The 18140-nt window shown below is 32.5% G+C and overlaps 1 protein-coding gene across 1 annotated transcript in view; it reads left to right on the top strand.

The window, feature by feature from the left end:
• The window catches only part of Brf (Brf RNA polymerase III subunit), a 113796-nt gene that overhangs the window by 10062 nt on the left and 85594 nt on the right, over positions 1 to 18140 (top strand). Inside the window, exons 2-4 of the mRNA XM_035367018.2 lie at positions 2922 to 3116; positions 4551 to 4628; positions 12245 to 12418. Coding sequence (XP_035222909.1) covers positions 2933 to 3116; positions 4551 to 4628; positions 12245 to 12418 — 436 coding nt within the window. The 5' untranslated portion in view covers positions 2922 to 2932. The remainder of the gene's footprint in view (positions 1 to 2921; positions 3117 to 4550; positions 4629 to 12244; positions 12419 to 18140) is intronic.

The raw sequence follows: 18140 nt of genomic DNA, 5'->3' as shown, positions 1-18140 counted from the left end.
GAGCGAGTCAACTTGGCGATGGAGAAGATGAAGGCCAGATACGACGTGAGAGCTACTGGATATAGATTCAAAGAAGGAGACAAGGTGTGGTTGAGGAACCCAATTCGACGAAAAGGACTCTATCCGAAATTACAATCACCTTGGGATGATCCGTACACAGTCCTAATCAGGCTGAATGACCTCGTGGTTCAGATCCGTAAGTCTTCGAACTCTGAACCTAAAGTGGTTCTTTACGACAGGTTAGGTTAGCTCATTACTATGGCCATAGTACGTAGTGTAAATACAGTCAAAAGTTATTAATCTGGATTCGTCGGGACTTTGGCGATTCCGGATTATCGATTTTTCCACATTATAGATCATCAGTTTAAATCTGGTAGGATGGTATGCAGAAATTATAAAATTAAAAATATGAAACCGTAATTTATGAAATAAAGAACAATTATGATCTAAAGGGTATCAAAATTTACAAAAAAAAAAGCTTAATATTTATTTGTTTACTTTATTAAACATTTCTTTCAATGTAAGTTGTTTAAGTTGCTTCGTTTTTTATGTGATAATACTTTCTCTTTAATTCTATAAACAGACATAATTTCTTGTTCAGTTACAAAGTTCCCTTGTTTAAGTCCTATAATTGCTGTGTCGAGAATACCGACTAATATGTCGATCGAAATTCTTTCGTTTTCGAAGAAAGTGACGTCACTTTCTTTGCTATCGGAAGTGAATTATAATGACGAGGAATTTGATTTAAATCATATCAAAGACGGAGTACATCGAGATGAAATACTACATTTAGTAAGGAATTATAAGCCAAATAAAATAAAAACATCTGCCCTGAAGATAAGGGTAGTGCGGACAGATCAACTTCCAGTTTATTGCGCGCCGCGACGTTCCCCCCCACACACGCAGAGCAGCGTGAAATTGATAAACAGATTTCGGAATGGTTAGATAAACAAATCCATTATCCTTTATCCATTTTTTGCAACAATTCCACGTTTTGTTTAATGGACTTCGAAACATACTTTCGCTTTGTAGATCCTTTACATATTAGTAAATATATGTTGGAAATTCTATTTGACATAATCGAAAGTTCAAGCTCACTTTTATAAAATTGCTCTAACAGCCGGATCCAATTCGAAGATTAAGGAACAACGCAATCTGCAACATATATACATTACATACATACATTAAACGCGCATTCGTAAACATATTTTGCACATGCGCACATGCATATTCGCAGCCGTAAAGGTCTTGCACGCATGCGTCAACGCGACACATGCGCAGAAAGTTTGTAGCTTTGAGGTCCGGATTATGGGTGTCCGAATTAATGACTTTTGACTGTAATTATAAATAGTGTAAGACCATGGTCCTTTTTGTTTCAAAATGTGTATTTGATTTGTATTTTGTAATTGCATTTATGCCATAGTTGTAAGTTTGTTTTCCTGTCCAGGGATTGTACTGCCCGGGACGTGCAGTCCTTGGGAAGAGGGCAGTATTTGGTATTTAAATAGCTATTGCTAGTTGAATTATAAATTAAATTGTTTTATTCCCCATGCTGTGCAGCATGTGATGAATATTAAAGGAAAGCTAAGCCGGAAAGTTAAAAAATACAATGGCACGTGCATTTAACATTTAATAAATAAATATCTCTTTTTGATTTCGAGAAAGTTCCAGAAATTTCTCGCGCATGATTTAAAATCTTATAAAAGGAGGAAAACCTCTCAAATTGATGATTTTAGTTTGTTGTCGTTTTAAGTGTTTGTTTAAAAAACTTCTTTTGTTGACTGTATCGAATAGCTTACTTTAGCTGTTCTGAATTAACTTCTGTTGAACGTTTGAGTAGTTAAAATATAACTACTGTGAGATATTGTAATACTGAAAGAATATCTGAGGAAATTTAAGCATTTTTGTTGTGATAATAATAAATTTATCCATTTTTCATTGGACTTGTGCATTCAATTCAAATGAACCCATACGCACGCAACAATATTATACAAGCCTGTGTGATAGATAAAAGTTAGTATGAAGGAAAAAGAAAAGGAAATACTTCAACCAGAGCAAAATATTTAAGGTAGACTGCATAACTTTTGCAGTGTGAAGAGATATGGATGGCTGGAATTGTTTTTTTCGTTCCAGTCTTGTATTAATTCAGAAGTCAAACAATGAAGTCTTGTATGTTTTTCATTCGATAACATTTTCTTTGTTATATTTTATATGTTCATAAAAATCACTGTATAAATATTTGTACTTCTCTTTTAAGTTGAAAAGTCAACACCTGTAATTGTCACTTTTGTGGTGATCAAATATTTTTTATAATTAAAATAATAATTTTTATTGCAAAGCTTTAAATGTTGAGGATCTCATATTTTGCAGTTTCTGATTTCAGTATAATTATGAAATGTTTTTCTTAACTACCAATGTAAGGTCATTGTTTAATTTTTTTAGTAACTATCAGTTTTTATTTACTCTTATATATATATTTTTTAATTTAAAAATATTTCTGTGCCAGTTACTATAGCAAAATTGTTACTGGTGTGCAAAATAAGTAAAGTAAAATGAAAAAAATTGGTCAGTGTGGTGAAGCAATTAAAACATTAGTTAAAACTTGCATTATGAATGTACAGATTAACAGTGTGTATTTCTTAGCGTTTTTCTGTTCAATTTTGTGAACCCTCTAAAAAAATGTCAGCTATTCTAAATTCATTTTCTTATGTTTCTTAAAATTTGTCTTGTTTTTTTTTTTTTTTTTTTTTTTTTTTTTTTCCTAAGAGCATCTTGAATTTTGCTAGAAAGAAGCTGGAGTTATTGTTTCCTCCCCCTCCTGGGAAGGTGATAAAATTCTGACATTTTCCATGGAAAAAGCTGTGACAGCAATATGACCTCTTCTCCCGATTTTGTTCCAAGTAATTTTACTTTATTTTTAGGTAATTGTATCATGTCTAGTGGCCAGTGTCAGCAGTGTGGATCGACAGATATAGATACTGATCCTGCTCGTGGAGATTCTGTTTGTACACAGTGTGGTTCAGTCCTTGAAGAGGCTGGTATAGTTTCAGATGTACAGTATGCTCAAGATTCTAGAGGTATATCTCGAGCTGTTGGACAGTTTGTTAACTCTGAAGGTATATTTAATTTTTTTCACCTTTGAATGTATTTATTTTATAGATACTTAAAAATCAAGAATTAGTTTTATAAATGCCTTTCTATTTATCATAGTTTTATTAATATACAGGTGTAAGTGGGCAGGACGCTAGTATTTCATCATACGTTGTATAGACATAGTTCACTGCACTATCTGTGAAACCCCAGCCCCCAGTTTTTGGGGAAAACACCCTTTGAGATCTGGGGGTCTCTGACTCCTCTTCCTCTACCACAAATCACTAGAGAAGAATTTTGCTTATCAAGTACGTTATTATGGCTGACATGTCGCCTGAGCATGGAGTTTGCTAGTTAGGACTCCACATGATGGCGAACTGTACACTGTACTTTTTATTCCACCATTTCATTGACCCTATTAAGATAAAGGATTGTAAATAGTAAGATATTTAATATTTAGCAATGAAAAACAAAGAAAATTTCTTTACCTGAAGGAACATAAAGTATGTGCATATACAGGGTTCATATGGTCCTTAAATAATAATAATAATTAATAAACCTACTTACAAATGAGTTTTTGTATCTTTTCATGTAGTGGAAATTTTATGGCAATTTCTTTGAAAAGAAATTCAAAGTAGTTGTTCTCTTTAACGATTTTGTGACAAAATACTGTATTCCTGCAAAAATGTTAATAGTTTCTTATGCTGTAGGCAAATCCCACAGCATATTTAAAATCGAGTTTTAAGATGTAAAGTATCATGATTAGCCTATTAAAACTGTTGAAACTTAGAATACAACAAAAAGAACTTGAAAATGGTGACATTTATTCTTAAAACTGTGTCAAGTGCATTATTGCTTGAAGAGGTGTTATGTGCAGGTTTGCTAGATTTTGGTACATTCTTAAACTTTAGTAATTTCTGCTAAAGTGGTTGTGATGATATGCAAGTACCTTAAGTTTATTTATTAGCAATTAATTAGTAAAGTATTTTCATAAATGATTGCTGGCATTATATTAGGTACTTTCTGATTATCCACACCTCTGATTCAGATGAATTCAATTAGAATTGCTGTTTCTTTGGCATAGTTTGGAGTCAACATGCAACAATAACAATCCATGCACACATGTGTCAAACATGTATGCGAATGGTGTTTATTTGCAGGCTTTATATTTAATAAACATTTTGCTTAACAGTATCCATCACCTGCAAAAATACAAATAAAAGTCATGTAGATGCTCCTTTGTTTATTTCCCTTATAAAATTTCTTTTTTCTTATTGTTTCTTTAGAATGTTATTTATGAACAGAACAGTAGTGTTGAGTCGTAAGGATAGTCAAACAGTTTTATGAGAATTTTATAAATTTTTCATTGAATTGCTGATTTTTAATTGTGGTGTGGATAATAAAAAAAGTGCCATATATTTTAATATTTTTTTAATAATACCTTGAATTGAAATATGCAGATGGAAGACCTTATGGATTAAATAGTGTTCATGGTATGAGACTTGGACGACAATCACGTACTATTACATGTCAAAAAGGTAAGTAATATAGCTAAAAGAAGATAAAATTCAATATAATATTTGCTTTTAAGTGTTTGTGTAATGAAGATAGCTTTAAAGTTCTATTAATTTTACATTATTTCTAATAGCAGAATTAGCAATTTTTTTTAATTGCTGAGCTTGCGGTTTAATACTACAAGTCTGTCTTTTAGTGAATAATGTTTACAAATAGTACTAAAGGTTCTCATGATGTTAGTGACAGTTAAAGCTTTAAAATTTAGGCAGTTTTGTTTTATCTAATTTTAATATTGGTTTCTGGAATTACCTTTTTTGAAACTTTCCTGCCATAAATGCTTATTTTGGTAATATTTTCTTTTCTTATGAGGTTTTCAGAATTCATATAAATAGCTTTTGGTGTGTTTACAAAAATAATAATGTTTAAGGAAATACATTGTCATTCTTTCCATATATAGTACAAAGTCTTTAATCCGGAGTGATCTGTAATCCGGACCTGAAAGCTACAAACTTTCTGTGCATCCGTATAATACGTTTACGCATGCACATTTAATGTATAACGGACGGTATAAGCTAAGCTAAAATTATCTTATGAGGTTTTCAGAATTCATATAAATAGCTTTTGGTGTGCTTACAAAAATAATAATGTTTAAGGAAATACCTTGTCATTCTTTCCATATATAGTACAAAGTCTTTAATCCGGAGTGATCTGTAATCCGGACCGCTAAAATTATCTAATTATCTATTTCAGTTTATGTTGCAGAATGTGTTGTTCCTTAATCTTCTAATTGGATCCAACTTATTATTTTTTGTAGACTGTTAGAGCAATTTTATAAAAAATAAGCTTGAACTTTCGATTATGTTAAAAAGAGTTTCTGATTCTGGAGCTGCCAAAGGATCTACAAAGCGAAAGCATGTTTCGATGTACCACTTCTGATAGTGAAGAAAGTGGCAGAGAGGTTATTGAAAACAAAATATTTCGATTGACAAGTTAGTTGGTATTCTCGACACAGCAATTACAGGACTAGAACAGTGGAACTGAACAAGAAATTATGTCTGTTTATAGAATTAAAGAGAAAGTATTAGCACAAAAAAGGAAGAAAATTAAACAACTTACATTGGAAGAAATGTTTAATAACAAATAAATATTAAGCTTTTCTCTCTTTTTTTTTTTTTTTTTTTTTTTTTTTTTTTTTTTTTTTTGTAAATTTTGATACCTTTTAGATCATAATTGCTTTTCATTTCATAAATTATGGTTTCATATTTTAATTTTATAATTTCTGCATGCCACCTTACCAGATTTAAATTGATGATCTATTATCCGGAAAAAAAACCCTAATCCGGAATTGCCGAAGTCCCGATGAGTCCGGATTAAAGACTTTGTACTGTACTAGAATGTGAATAGGGTTGTAAAAAACATTTCACCTAATAATAAAGTATTGTAGAGAAGGGGCAGATTTTAGTAAACTTGATGCTGTTGCGATTCAGAGCCATTAAAAAGTGCATCAATTCTGTGCTTTTCATTTAGTCACTAATGCTGCAACACACAGTACATAATAACTTCTTTATAATGGATAATAGTTATGGCTAAAGATAAAGTAAAAAAATTTTGAAAAGAGTGCGGTTTGAATGTTTTCTCTGCTGATGGAAACATTTTATTATGCAAGCTATAAGAAAAATATGTTAACTTTAAGAAAGACTAACTTTTAAGATTTTGTTATTCAATGCTTTAAAATATCCAGACATAAATTCACAAAAGATAAAAGAACACTAAATCATGTTTTTTACATATTTTGAATTATCTGCGTGCAGAACTCAGTTTTCAAAGGATTTATCAGGGTTGCAACGCTACCTGGAAAACTGCAGTCCCCCCAAAAGCGATTTTTGAGCCAACGTCGGAAGCAAACACTTTCTTGGCAAATCATCTATCACGTTAGCATCATTTGGACAGCTGGCATAGAGCCAATTTTCACAGCGCCAATCAGATTGTCTTTTAGAAAGGCAAAGCAAGTTTTATCATCTTTGGTTTCTAGTAACCTCGAGAATCTAGAGATTCATGTGTGCATGTTGAATGAAAGCCTGTTCCCCCTATTCTCATATAAAACGAAATCATTTAAGCCTTTTTTCCTTTCTTATGCTTATTTGTCATTTTACACAGTAAAATAATAAAAAATAATAATCAGTCATCTAGGGTAACCATTTACTATATCTATATTCGCCAAAATACTATCTATATTCGTCGATTTTTTAAATTCAGTTTTTAATCCTTAAGTAATTTATTTTAATGTTATTCATATCATTTAATGTATCTTCTTCCTTCTAAATTCATATATTATTAGGTAATAATACATTAAAATTTCAGCAATTTTCTCTGGCATACTTGTGTAACTAGTTCTAGCAGTAAAATGTGATGTACCATCACAAAATTTAGTGCACATATTTTTTACTTATGTATGCTGCTAAATAAATATAAAATACTTGAACTTATTTTAAAATATCATTAACCTGCAAGTATGTACACTGGGTCTAATGGACCCGCATAATTAAACAAACCTTTCTCAATGCAAGCCTACTTTACACATATTGTTAAGGTTCAGTGTATTCATGTCTCAGGTCAACCTTTTTGTGTTTCCGAAGTTTATTAACTGGGGCTTTGATTCGGAGTCTTGATTTTGATCAAATTGGGACCCAACACGCCTATTCGTATTACTGCTCCATAGTTGATTTATGATAGTATAGAAAATGGCAAACATGTCACACAATTTATCTTACTAGGAAGAAATGTGGCAAAAGTTATTAAATGCATCAGCTGGCAAAGAATATATTCAAGAAAATGGGGATAGAAGTGATCATGAATTTTTAGTTCACATGATACTGATTTTTAGAAACTGATATAGATTCTGAAAATGACATAAATTGCTTTTTTGGAAAAAAATTAATGGAAACAATAATAATACAAAAAAGATACACAGTTAGCTCATTGAAAGAGCACAGCAAAATGAAAACACACTGCGCCGAATGTGAAAAATATTTGTATTTGGAACACATGACAACACTTTGTTCAATGTGCAGCTAACATTTGTTGTTGCATTTTTCCCTCTGTGTCTATATTGCTAATAAAGAAAATAAAGAATCGATACAGAGTAAAGTATACTATTTTCCCTATGTTATATAATAAGATTTTCTATTCCTTTAAGAAATTTTATTTCATAAAATCATTTAGAGAAATTAAATATTTGAATGTGCATATTTCTGAAGTTAGATCATAAAATTTATTATTGTCATAGATGTAACACCTTTTTCTGAAGATCTACCATTTGTTTTAAAAAAAACATGGGTTTTTTGGACCCAGTGTAACTCGTATGAGCTTATGTGCTCCTGGGTTAAATAGATCTCTTTTTTTTCCTTTAGCTGCAAAATGTCTGCAGAAAAGACAATTTTAAATCTCAATTGGGCAGATTCTAATCTCAGTCCTCCATGGAGAAAGCAATGGAGAAAGCAATTCCTAATATAGTTATAAGAGTAATGCTTTGGGATTATATACAGTATTCAGATTTTTATTACAATTTATAAACAACAAGAATCACAACTGAATAACTAAGTTTACGACTTTTACTTTTTAACTATATGAGCTGCAACTTAGAATGACATAAAAAAGCAGAATCTAAACTAAAACAAAAAATCATCGAAAACAACTACTTGTTGCCGTTGAACGGAAAAAATATAAATATCAATATTAACATTAAATTTAATTTCACAAAATAAAAATACTCCTGCAAGTACTTAAACTAAAGTACTTAATAAAGTACTTAAAACTAAAAATAATTATTATACTGTAACTGAGTTGCTACAGTGTCAACTCAATTTACACTTGTGTACAAAATTAAGAGAATTTGCACATAATGTAGAATTTCTGAAAAACTGGTGGAAAATTTGTTATGAATGTACATTTGTAACAGGGAAAGAGATTTACCATTCAGAAGTCATTTTATGTATGCATGATCATCAGTAAAGCTCGTTGTGAAGGGATATCCAAAATCCAAGTCGTGATATCAAACAGAAATGGAGTATAATATTGGGTATGGTCCCTTCTCACAGCCAGACAAGTCCTGCAGCATCATTACATACTGGACAGGAGGCAGTTGAGGAGTCCCTGTGGCAGTCAGTCCCACTACTGCAGTAAGTTAACTCTGGGATGGTAAGATGAAATTGACCTTCTAAGAGCATCCAGACATACTCTATAGGGTTAAGGTCAGAAGATCTGCTTGGCCAGTCCATGTAGCAAATTCCCTTACTTTCCTAGTCGATCAGCTTTTTGAACAAGCATTGTTCTCCATTAACAGGAACATAGAACCAACTGTGCCCCTCAGAAGTTGAATATAGGGCACTAAGGATCTGTGTATACGTTTTAGCAGTCAGGGAATCTTTATCAAATGCATGCAGGGATCTGCTGCTATCCAACATAGTGCTTGTCCAAACCATTAGACCTCCACCACTGTAATGATCCTTTTTCCTGACAAGGAAGTGGTGGTATCATGTTCCAGGTTTTCTCCATACACAGGTACACAGAGAATCAGTGTCCAGGCTGAATCTCAACTCATTTGTAAAAAGACAGTACTCCACTGAAGTTTGGTACAAGGTATATATTGTCTGTGCCATGTTAAATGCACTTTCTTTTGTGCTGCAGGGAGCAGGACACAAACAGCAGGTCTTCTGGCTTACAGCCATATGTCGTGAAGCCTTTGGCAATGGTAGACCATGAAACTCAGGTCCCAATGACAGCATACAGCTCTTATAAGGTCTATGAAGCTGTAGCAGTTCTATATTGCTGTACTGAAAGTGTTCATCATTGTGGATCTTGGTTGACCTTATTCAGGCCTTTTCAATAAGGATCCAGTGTCCTTAACCTGTTATCAGATATAGCAGATGACACTGAGCGTTACTTTGAGCTCCTTAGCCACCTATGCTTTTGATTGTCTTGCCGACAATCTACCAACAATTTTCCATCTTATTCCATCATCTCTATGTTCATGGCTACTCATTTTACCTAACCTTAAAAAATTTACCTAACTGTTGAAAGAAACAGAGTGAATGTCATGAAGGAGTACAAGCACACAAATCACCAAAAAATCCCTGTGTGCTTATATCCTCTCCACAACTGCAGTTCTGCAGACATACATGTATAAACTTATGTATTTGACTCTGAAAGTTTGCATAATTTTTGGGCAACATAATTAGTACCTTTGGTTAAATTTTTTTTGTAAAAATACACATAAATTGCAAATTCTTATAATTTTGCACACAAGTGTATTTATGGCTTCTTATTTATAAGTTTTCTCAAAGGGAAAAGTAAAAATTTAAACTGAGAAAAAAATCACTCCTAGAATATTGAAAATATGTTTTCAGGAAAGTTAAAGCATGTCGTACAGTTGGTTAAAGAATTAAATATTGTGTAGGTCGAGTAGGAAGATTTTTGTCTGTATCTCCAGTTCTACTTGAACTATCCTTATACTTCAAACATCAGTTAGCTTAGAATGAAAAGATCTACAACATAACACATGAAATATCACATTACTTTGAATTTAGGCCATACTTTTTATACAAATTCTTCAGAAGCAAAAGCTAGAATGCATCTTAAATTCAAAGTAAATATTTTAACATTTTGCTTTTGCTGATCTTCCATAGTCTCAGAAAGGTATCTATTAGAATCTAGAAGAAATTATCAAAAAGTCTTTAAAAAAAAACATATTGGATTACTTATTTGAATGACACTGAAGAGGATGAACTCTGATGCAGTAGTGAAGATGAGAATTCAAATTCTGAAAGTGAAGATATTGAACAAGCATTTAAAGATTCCTAATAAATTAGCTTTTTATATTTGTTTTATCACCTTAATTAAACAATTTCTCATTTTTTTAGTATCAGTTATGATGTTACTTTTATTTATTATTATTTTTTCTAGTTTTAAAATTCTATTGGCTTTTTGCTTTTTAAGAAATTGCATCTGATGTTAATTCCGAAACTGATCCCTCTGAGTTGAGCAATTTGGATATCTACTGTATAACACTATTGCTTCAGTTCTCACAAAATTGCTACAATTGTCATCAAGTGAGATTTAGGAGCAACCATATATTTATTAGCTTCGAAGTACAAAATGAATTTACATTCATTTTGAAATATTTTGGAAAATTTTCAGAAACAAGTGAATCTCTGGAAAATGAAATATTCTTTTATTGCAATTATAAAAATATTTTGGCAGTATTCTGTAAGACTATATAGATATGATTGATAAAACTGATGAAATTCAAGAAGAAATGGAAAAACAAGATCTTTGCAATTCAAGATTGAATCTGTTAATGATATTAAGAAGAATTTATAGAGATGATGCTGCACGAGCCTGGTTCCATTTCTGGAACCTTACTTAGCAATTTATAAGATTAACATCCAGTGTAAATTAAACATATTAATAATTCAGTGCAAAATATACTTTTATTTAGTTTCCACTTTAAAAAAACTTATTTGTCACCTTCTGAAAACATGCGTCCTAGGTGGCTGCTTTTGTCTATTGTGCTTTTAGCATACAAGTCTGATGCATTTCTGACACACTAGGTAATTAGTAAGATTTGCACCCATTATAAATTAGACATTAATAATTCAAAGCAAAATGTACCTTTATTTAGTTTTCTTATTCAAGAGAACCTTCTGAAAGTAGGCATCCTAGGTAACTGCTTTGGTCACCTATGTTTGGAGCCATTCCTGAAGCTTGTCTAAATTATCCATATCTATTATGGAAAGCTCTTTCAGATATGCAGACATTATCTTTGTTGAATCAGAAAGATCTTTTTCATAATTTAAAACAACATTGACTGACAGGAATAAGCATTAAACACTTGAAAATTGAAAAAGTGCATTTTGTTGTGATGCACTCTAAAAATGAATCATCCAAATAAATCTGCCCAAAATATCCTTATACAAGTTTTTCTTTTCAGATGTTTAATAATTCTTAAAACTATTTTAAATACCCTTTGCTCTGCCTGATTTTGCCATTTTCAGTGCCTGAACACACTAGGCTTAATCAAAATGTATCAACAGTGCTTTTTTATTAAATGATATTTGGAAGGAAATGTAATTTACAGCTTGAAATCTAATAATGTTAGTGTTAGTATTTAAAATATAAAGTATTATTAAATTTAGGTATTTAAGTAATCTCTCTTTGCATGGGTATTTGCATGCAAAGAGAGATTACTTAAATACCTATTACTAAAACATTACTAAAACATAATAATATTATGTTTTAGTAATCATTTAGAAGCTTTTGTAGTTTTTTTCATGTTTTATGATGTGGTAGATGTTGGAATTATGTTTTAGAAAATGTATGTACTAATATTTTATGAGAATCAAAGGCATAATAAAATCTGCAGTTATGAATAAATATCCTGAAATAATGTATTTTAATTTTATCTTTTTTGTAATTGTTTTTAATGTGTTTCTTAATAGTGTATTCATGCTCATATATTTTCTTGACAACATTTTAAAATCATAAACTTTGTAACTTTCAACTTACTGTTTTCTTTGACTTCCTTACTAAAAGGCACATGTTTTAGTCATTTATATATTTTAAAATTATTTCTTTCTTTTAGCAAGGCAAAGCATACAGGCTTTGGCATCAAAGCTGAGATTGAATACAAGGCAAGTTGAATCAGCATTTGCATTTTACAAATTAGCTCTGGCCAGACACTTGACTAAAGGTCGTAATAGTACACAGGTTATTGCTGCATGTGTTTATATGGTGTGTCGAAAAGATGGAACAGAACGTATCCTTTTCAAATTACCATTTATCTCTGTTTGCCATTTACACAATGTGCTCAAAATTTCTCAGATTTTGCTTAACAGTTTTTAGAACATTTCCTATTTTTAGTGGTTTAAAAAAATTAATTTATGACAAAAAATAAAACTTAGGCTCTATTAACAAGAGTTGGTTTCTAAATTAAAATGTATGCTAAATTATTTTAAAAGCTCATGCTGTATTTTCATGAGTGGTAGAAACATAACAGAAGGACAGTACTTGTGTTTATTTCATTCTGTATGGTATATCACTGGATTCACTGGATTGATAGGAATATCGGGATTTACTTTATGAGTCATTAAATGAAAGAGATTTGTACATGAGAGGTCCTAGTCAAAATGAGTTAAGTTTCATTTGTGCTAACTTTTTTAGGAAAGATTCGGAAAAAATGTTTCTAGAATTATAAAAGAAAACAGTAAGTTTAAATTGGCAAAAAATACTTCTAATTGGAATTACTAATTGAAGTAGAACAACATCTTTGGAGCAACAACATCATGATCTCCTAATAACAACAAATACTCACTGTTGCCAGAACTTTTTAACTAAATTGTATATTACGAAATGTACAGGCGCTGTAAGATGGCTACCCCGCAAAGCAGTTTAAGGGTTGCCATAAAATTGCAAGGGAAGGCAGGGTTGCCACATTTGGTGAAAAATCATCCCATTTAGCAACAAAATTGGCGATATACCATGGACATGGACGGATGGAGAACCTTCTAGAATGAATTCTTACCGGTATAGCTCAGAATGTTCTCGAACACAAGCCGAAAGCTATATAAACCCTGCTGGTCGGCAGTCAATTAAGTGTGTGTGCCTCGCCTAGAGGGCGAGTGAGTGTGTCTCGTCTAGAGTGCGAGTGTCTCATCTAGTTAGTCCGTGCGGAGACGATCAAGTTGACAGCTGGCCGCCGAGTGGGTCATCGAGTGCACTGAAGGAGTCTCTTAGTGCATCGTTGAGAGAGCGTGTTGAGCTCCGGGAACGACGGTTCAGTTGTTCCCGGAGTCGGGAGCTCTGCTCTGTGTGTCGAGTGCAGCGTGGAGAGTCTCGAGAGTACGTGGAGTTCCGAGAACGACCAAGCAGAGTTGGGAGCTGATTTCTGGTGCTTTGCAGTGAAGCTGTCTCCACCATGATAGCTTGATAACCTGAAGGCTGTGTCGCTGATTGTTCCAGCGAGTGTTTATAACAGGGTTGCCACGCTACCTGGAAAACCGGGAGAACCGGGAAAAGTCAGGGAATTCGAAAATTGACCAAAATATTCAGGGAAAAGTCAGGGAATTTAAGTATTTTTGTCAAAATCTGGAAAAGTCAGGGAAGTTCATACAACGATCCCGCCAAAAAAAGCGATTTTTGCGCCGACGTCGGAAGAGGTAACTTTTTTGGCGAATTATGTATCACGTGAGTGTCATTCGGGTAGCTGGCATAGAGCCAATTTTCACAGCTCCAATTTGATTGTCTTTTAGAAAGGCAAAGCAACTTTCTCGCAACTTTTGGTTTCCAATATTCTCGAGAATCGCATGTGCAGTGCATGAACTAAAGAATGTACCCGTTCTCGTATAAAACAAAATGGGTTTAATCCTAGTATACGGTACCATGGAGGTTAGAATCAAAGAATATGTATTGTAAAGAAGGAAAACCTCTCTGCAACAGACATGGCTGTGGCTCCGTTCCATCATAGAGGGAAAACAGCTGTGCATGTCTGATATATCTGTTGCCAAAGCTCGAAACCGGTATCGAAGTTCGAAGGTCACGTTATCAAGAGTTCATAAAATGAATATCATTTAAAATTTCTTTAACCACTTGCGCTAAAAAGACGTGCCACGCACGTCAAGCTGCTTTTGTCTCAAACCGCGAGCTACGTGCACATCGATAAGCATTTATCGCAAAAATGAAAATAACGTGGTGCACACGTCGCCTAACAACAGGATTGTTTATTTCTCGAGTTACAGCTCTGGATTGCACTCTCAGATGCGGAGCGGCTTAAAATGAGACACTTTACCGCTTGTTATATTGTAGCGCACGGCACCGCAACCGTGAAGTTTAGTCTTAGCGCAAGTGGTTAAACTCTAAAGGAAAAGAAAATATTTTTTGGCGCAAGTAAATTAATTCATGGATTAGTTATTTTCAGGGAAAAAAAAAAACTACGAAAATCCGTTTTTAAAATTATTGCGAAAAATCCAAGAAGAAACGTCCTTTGATAAAACGTTTCTTCTTGGATTTTTCGCAATAATTTAAAAACGGATTTTCGTAGTTTTCTTTTTGTCAAAGAGCGTTTCTTCTTAACACGCGTTTCTCAATTTCCTGTACACATCGCGGAGAGGGAAATTCTGGCCGCCAGGTTCCGTCGCCAAATCTCCTGGCAAATTTTCCCTCCGCATTCTAGCGGCGTAATAGCATTTACTTGTATGGAACCTTTTCTTCTTTACATAGACGTTCTTTGGTTAGAATAATAATGGGATTTGGCGACATCTTGATGCGCAGTAAACGGGTCATTTTGGTCCTGGCGACAATTTTCAAAATCGTGCGAAAGCCTTACCGTATACTAGAATTTTACCGCAAAATCTTTTTAAACCTTTTTTTTTTTTTTTAAATAAATGCCCTTGCCATTTTGCAGTAAAATAAAAAAAATAGTAATCAGTCATCTAGGCTAGCCATGTAATATAACTATATTCGCTAAAATATCGTTGATTATTCTAATTCAATTTTTAAGTAATTATTTTTATGTTATTCATATAATTTAATGTTGCTTCTTTCCTCTAAATTTATTTATTATTAGTAAATAATATTTCCAAATTTCAGGAAATTTTCTCTGACATAATCCTGAAATTAATTATAGCAGTATGATGACATACCATCACGAAATTTAATGCACATATTTTTTCCTTATGTATGCTGCGAAATAAATATAAAATACCTCAGTTTATTAAAATAGATTTCTTTCTTTCGTTTAGCTGCAGAATGTCTGCAAAAAAAAAAAAAAAAAAAAGCCTTACTTTATTCCAGATTGGGAGGATTCTAATCTCAATCTTCAGTGGAGAAAACAACAACTATTATAATTATATTTGTGTTTTCAAGTGTTAAGGTGCCTTTTAAGAACATACCTCACGCAAATTAAATTTGCCTAAAATCTAACCTAACTATTTAGCATTACATTGTGATTTATAAGGACCGGATTAGCCTCGTGTTGAACTGGTGATGATCATGAGTAATAATTAAATAAAACATACATTTGTTATCCAATATATATATCTTAAATTTTATTAAGTTTCTTAAGTGGAAAACTAAACAAAATTATCAAACAAAGTATACCAAGAATAATTAAGAATAAATGTCCTCTGGGATTTATTGAATAATTAAGTGAATTTGCTACACAATACAAGTAATACCATAATTAATTTACCTCTTAGCACACCCAACGTACATTACGCGGATAGATTGGAATTTTCTTGAAACACACCTGGAAAACCTGGAAAAGTCAGGGAATTTCATTCTCCTGTTTGAGTGGCAACCCTGTTATAATAGATCTTCGATGACTGTAAAAGTGACTTTGGAGCTGTCCTGATTAAATATTGGCCCAATAAAGTGTGTTTCGATACTTCATCAAGTGTCGTCATTATTCACTCAAAATCTACGAACATGAAGGAAGAAAATAATATAACAACTGGTGTCGGAAAAAGTAAAACGCAACAATATTATTATTATTTGCTTTCTTTTTAATACTTTTAACACTTCCCCTTATCAGTAAAGAAAAATAATGATAATAATAATAAATTAGGAGGGAAATGTCATTTGAGTCCCATCTTATCACAAAGAATCAACATTCTAAGTTTAAACAGAAGTTTAGTCATTATGTCAGCAACTTGCTCCTTTGTAGGTATCTGCTGCAGATTGATTTGCTTTTCTAGAATTTTTGTATGAAAAAGTGCTTGATATCAGTTTGTTTTGTATGTTGATGGAACTCAGGATTTTGTGACAATCTTACTGCAGCAGTGTTATCTACTTGATTTACTGGAACTTTATATAACTTGATAACATCCCTAAATAATTGCTTTAACATATACTTCTGTAGAACATTCACTGGCTGCAATTACTTCTGCTTCAGTTGTCTGCAACAATTGACTGTCTTTGGCTAATCCATGATATAACTCCACTACTATATCATATCTCTGCTCCACTTGTAGATTTTCCTGTTTCTTGACATCCTTCAAAATCTGCATTGCTATAGGATTCCAGTATACCTGTATTACACCTTTATTTTTGTATGTAACACCTTTAGTAAGAGAACATACTATCTATGTAAGCTAAATCTAGTCTCTTACGTAACATGCATTAAAGCTCAATAAAGAAGCTTCTCTATAAGGGGAAATTTCTGTGTTTGACTTATCTTCTTTTTTCTTTTCTGTTAAACTTTCCTTCAGGATACGAGTTAGCACTGGTTTGCAATCTTCATTCCAAAGATTTTGAAGTTTTTTTTTTTTTTTTTTTTTTTTTTTTTTTTTTATATAAGGTTTTTGACTAATTTTGATATTTCCTTCTTCAAGATGCATAATTTCAAGTCCAAGAAAGTATACTGCTGGTTTAGTTGTGGTTCAGAATCTCGACTTCAGTTTTCGGAGAAATTTTTCAGATTCTGGCAGATCTGTTGACGCTACCAAACTGTCATCTATGTATAGATATATCATCTATCTATGCATAGATGTTTTAATTGAGGTTTGTTTTTAATCAAGAGTCAAGCCTTCTACTGATGATTTGGAACAAACCAAACATCTTTTAAGTAGATTTTTGGATTTTATTACCAATAGTTGTCTTGACACACACTCTGCCTTTACCAAGAACAACTATTCTTTTCAAGCACCCTTGATGCTAGAGGGACTATGAAACTTCACGAAATTAATACAATATGTGGAACAGTTCATGACATGTCTTGTAGCAACACTATCAATCCAGAATTATGTTGGGTCAGTCTCAGATATGCAGGCTTCTTCGTGAATAGACATCAGTATTACACTGCCTATATTTTCTTGAATGGTTTGTATTGACCTTTTCTTGGGTGGCCATCCATCAGCAGTCCACTGTTTTCATTCTTTTATCTAGTGTACTTTCTGCTTGCAATAATTTCAGACATCTTTTTGTGGGTTTTTTTTTTTTTTTTTTTTCTGAATTTTCTTTTTATATATTGCTTTCGGATTTTGACATTCATTTTGATATTCGGTTTTTGACATTGCTAAGCATTTTGTTCATTTGTATTTCCTTTCTTGTGACTTTTTCATGACTTCATTTGTATTTCCTTTCTCGTGAATTCTCTTTTGAAGCAAAGCTGTGATCTTAGCTCATGAACTGTTTGCTTATCTTCATCTAAGAGTAACCAGCCTGATTTAAATGAATGGTATTGTTTGGCTAAAACATTTAAAATCTTGCAATTGAGTAGCATGTCAGGTAACTTATTTTCATTTTTCTTTTCAAGTCCTGAATTCAACTCATGCCATAAATTTTTTAATTTGGAAAGATGAGCTGCAACATTATCATTATCATTCCACTTTAACTGAAAAAAACTGTATGCATATATTGTACAGTTGATTTTCTGATGAGGCTTCAAATACCTTATGTAATTCCAGCCACATTTCTCTAGCTGTCTGAAATCTTATAATCTTTTGAAGAGTTTCTTCTGCCATAGAATTTGTTAAAGCATCATC

Source organism: Stegodyphus dumicola, chromosome 3, assembly GCF_044657685.1.
Source record: "Stegodyphus dumicola isolate Sdum_Otavi_A_Nest chromosome 3, ASM4465768v1".
Lineage (NCBI taxonomy): Eukaryota > Metazoa > Arthropoda > Arachnida > Araneae > Eresidae > Stegodyphus > Stegodyphus dumicola.
This window is presented reverse-complemented; position numbering and strand designations above follow the sequence as displayed.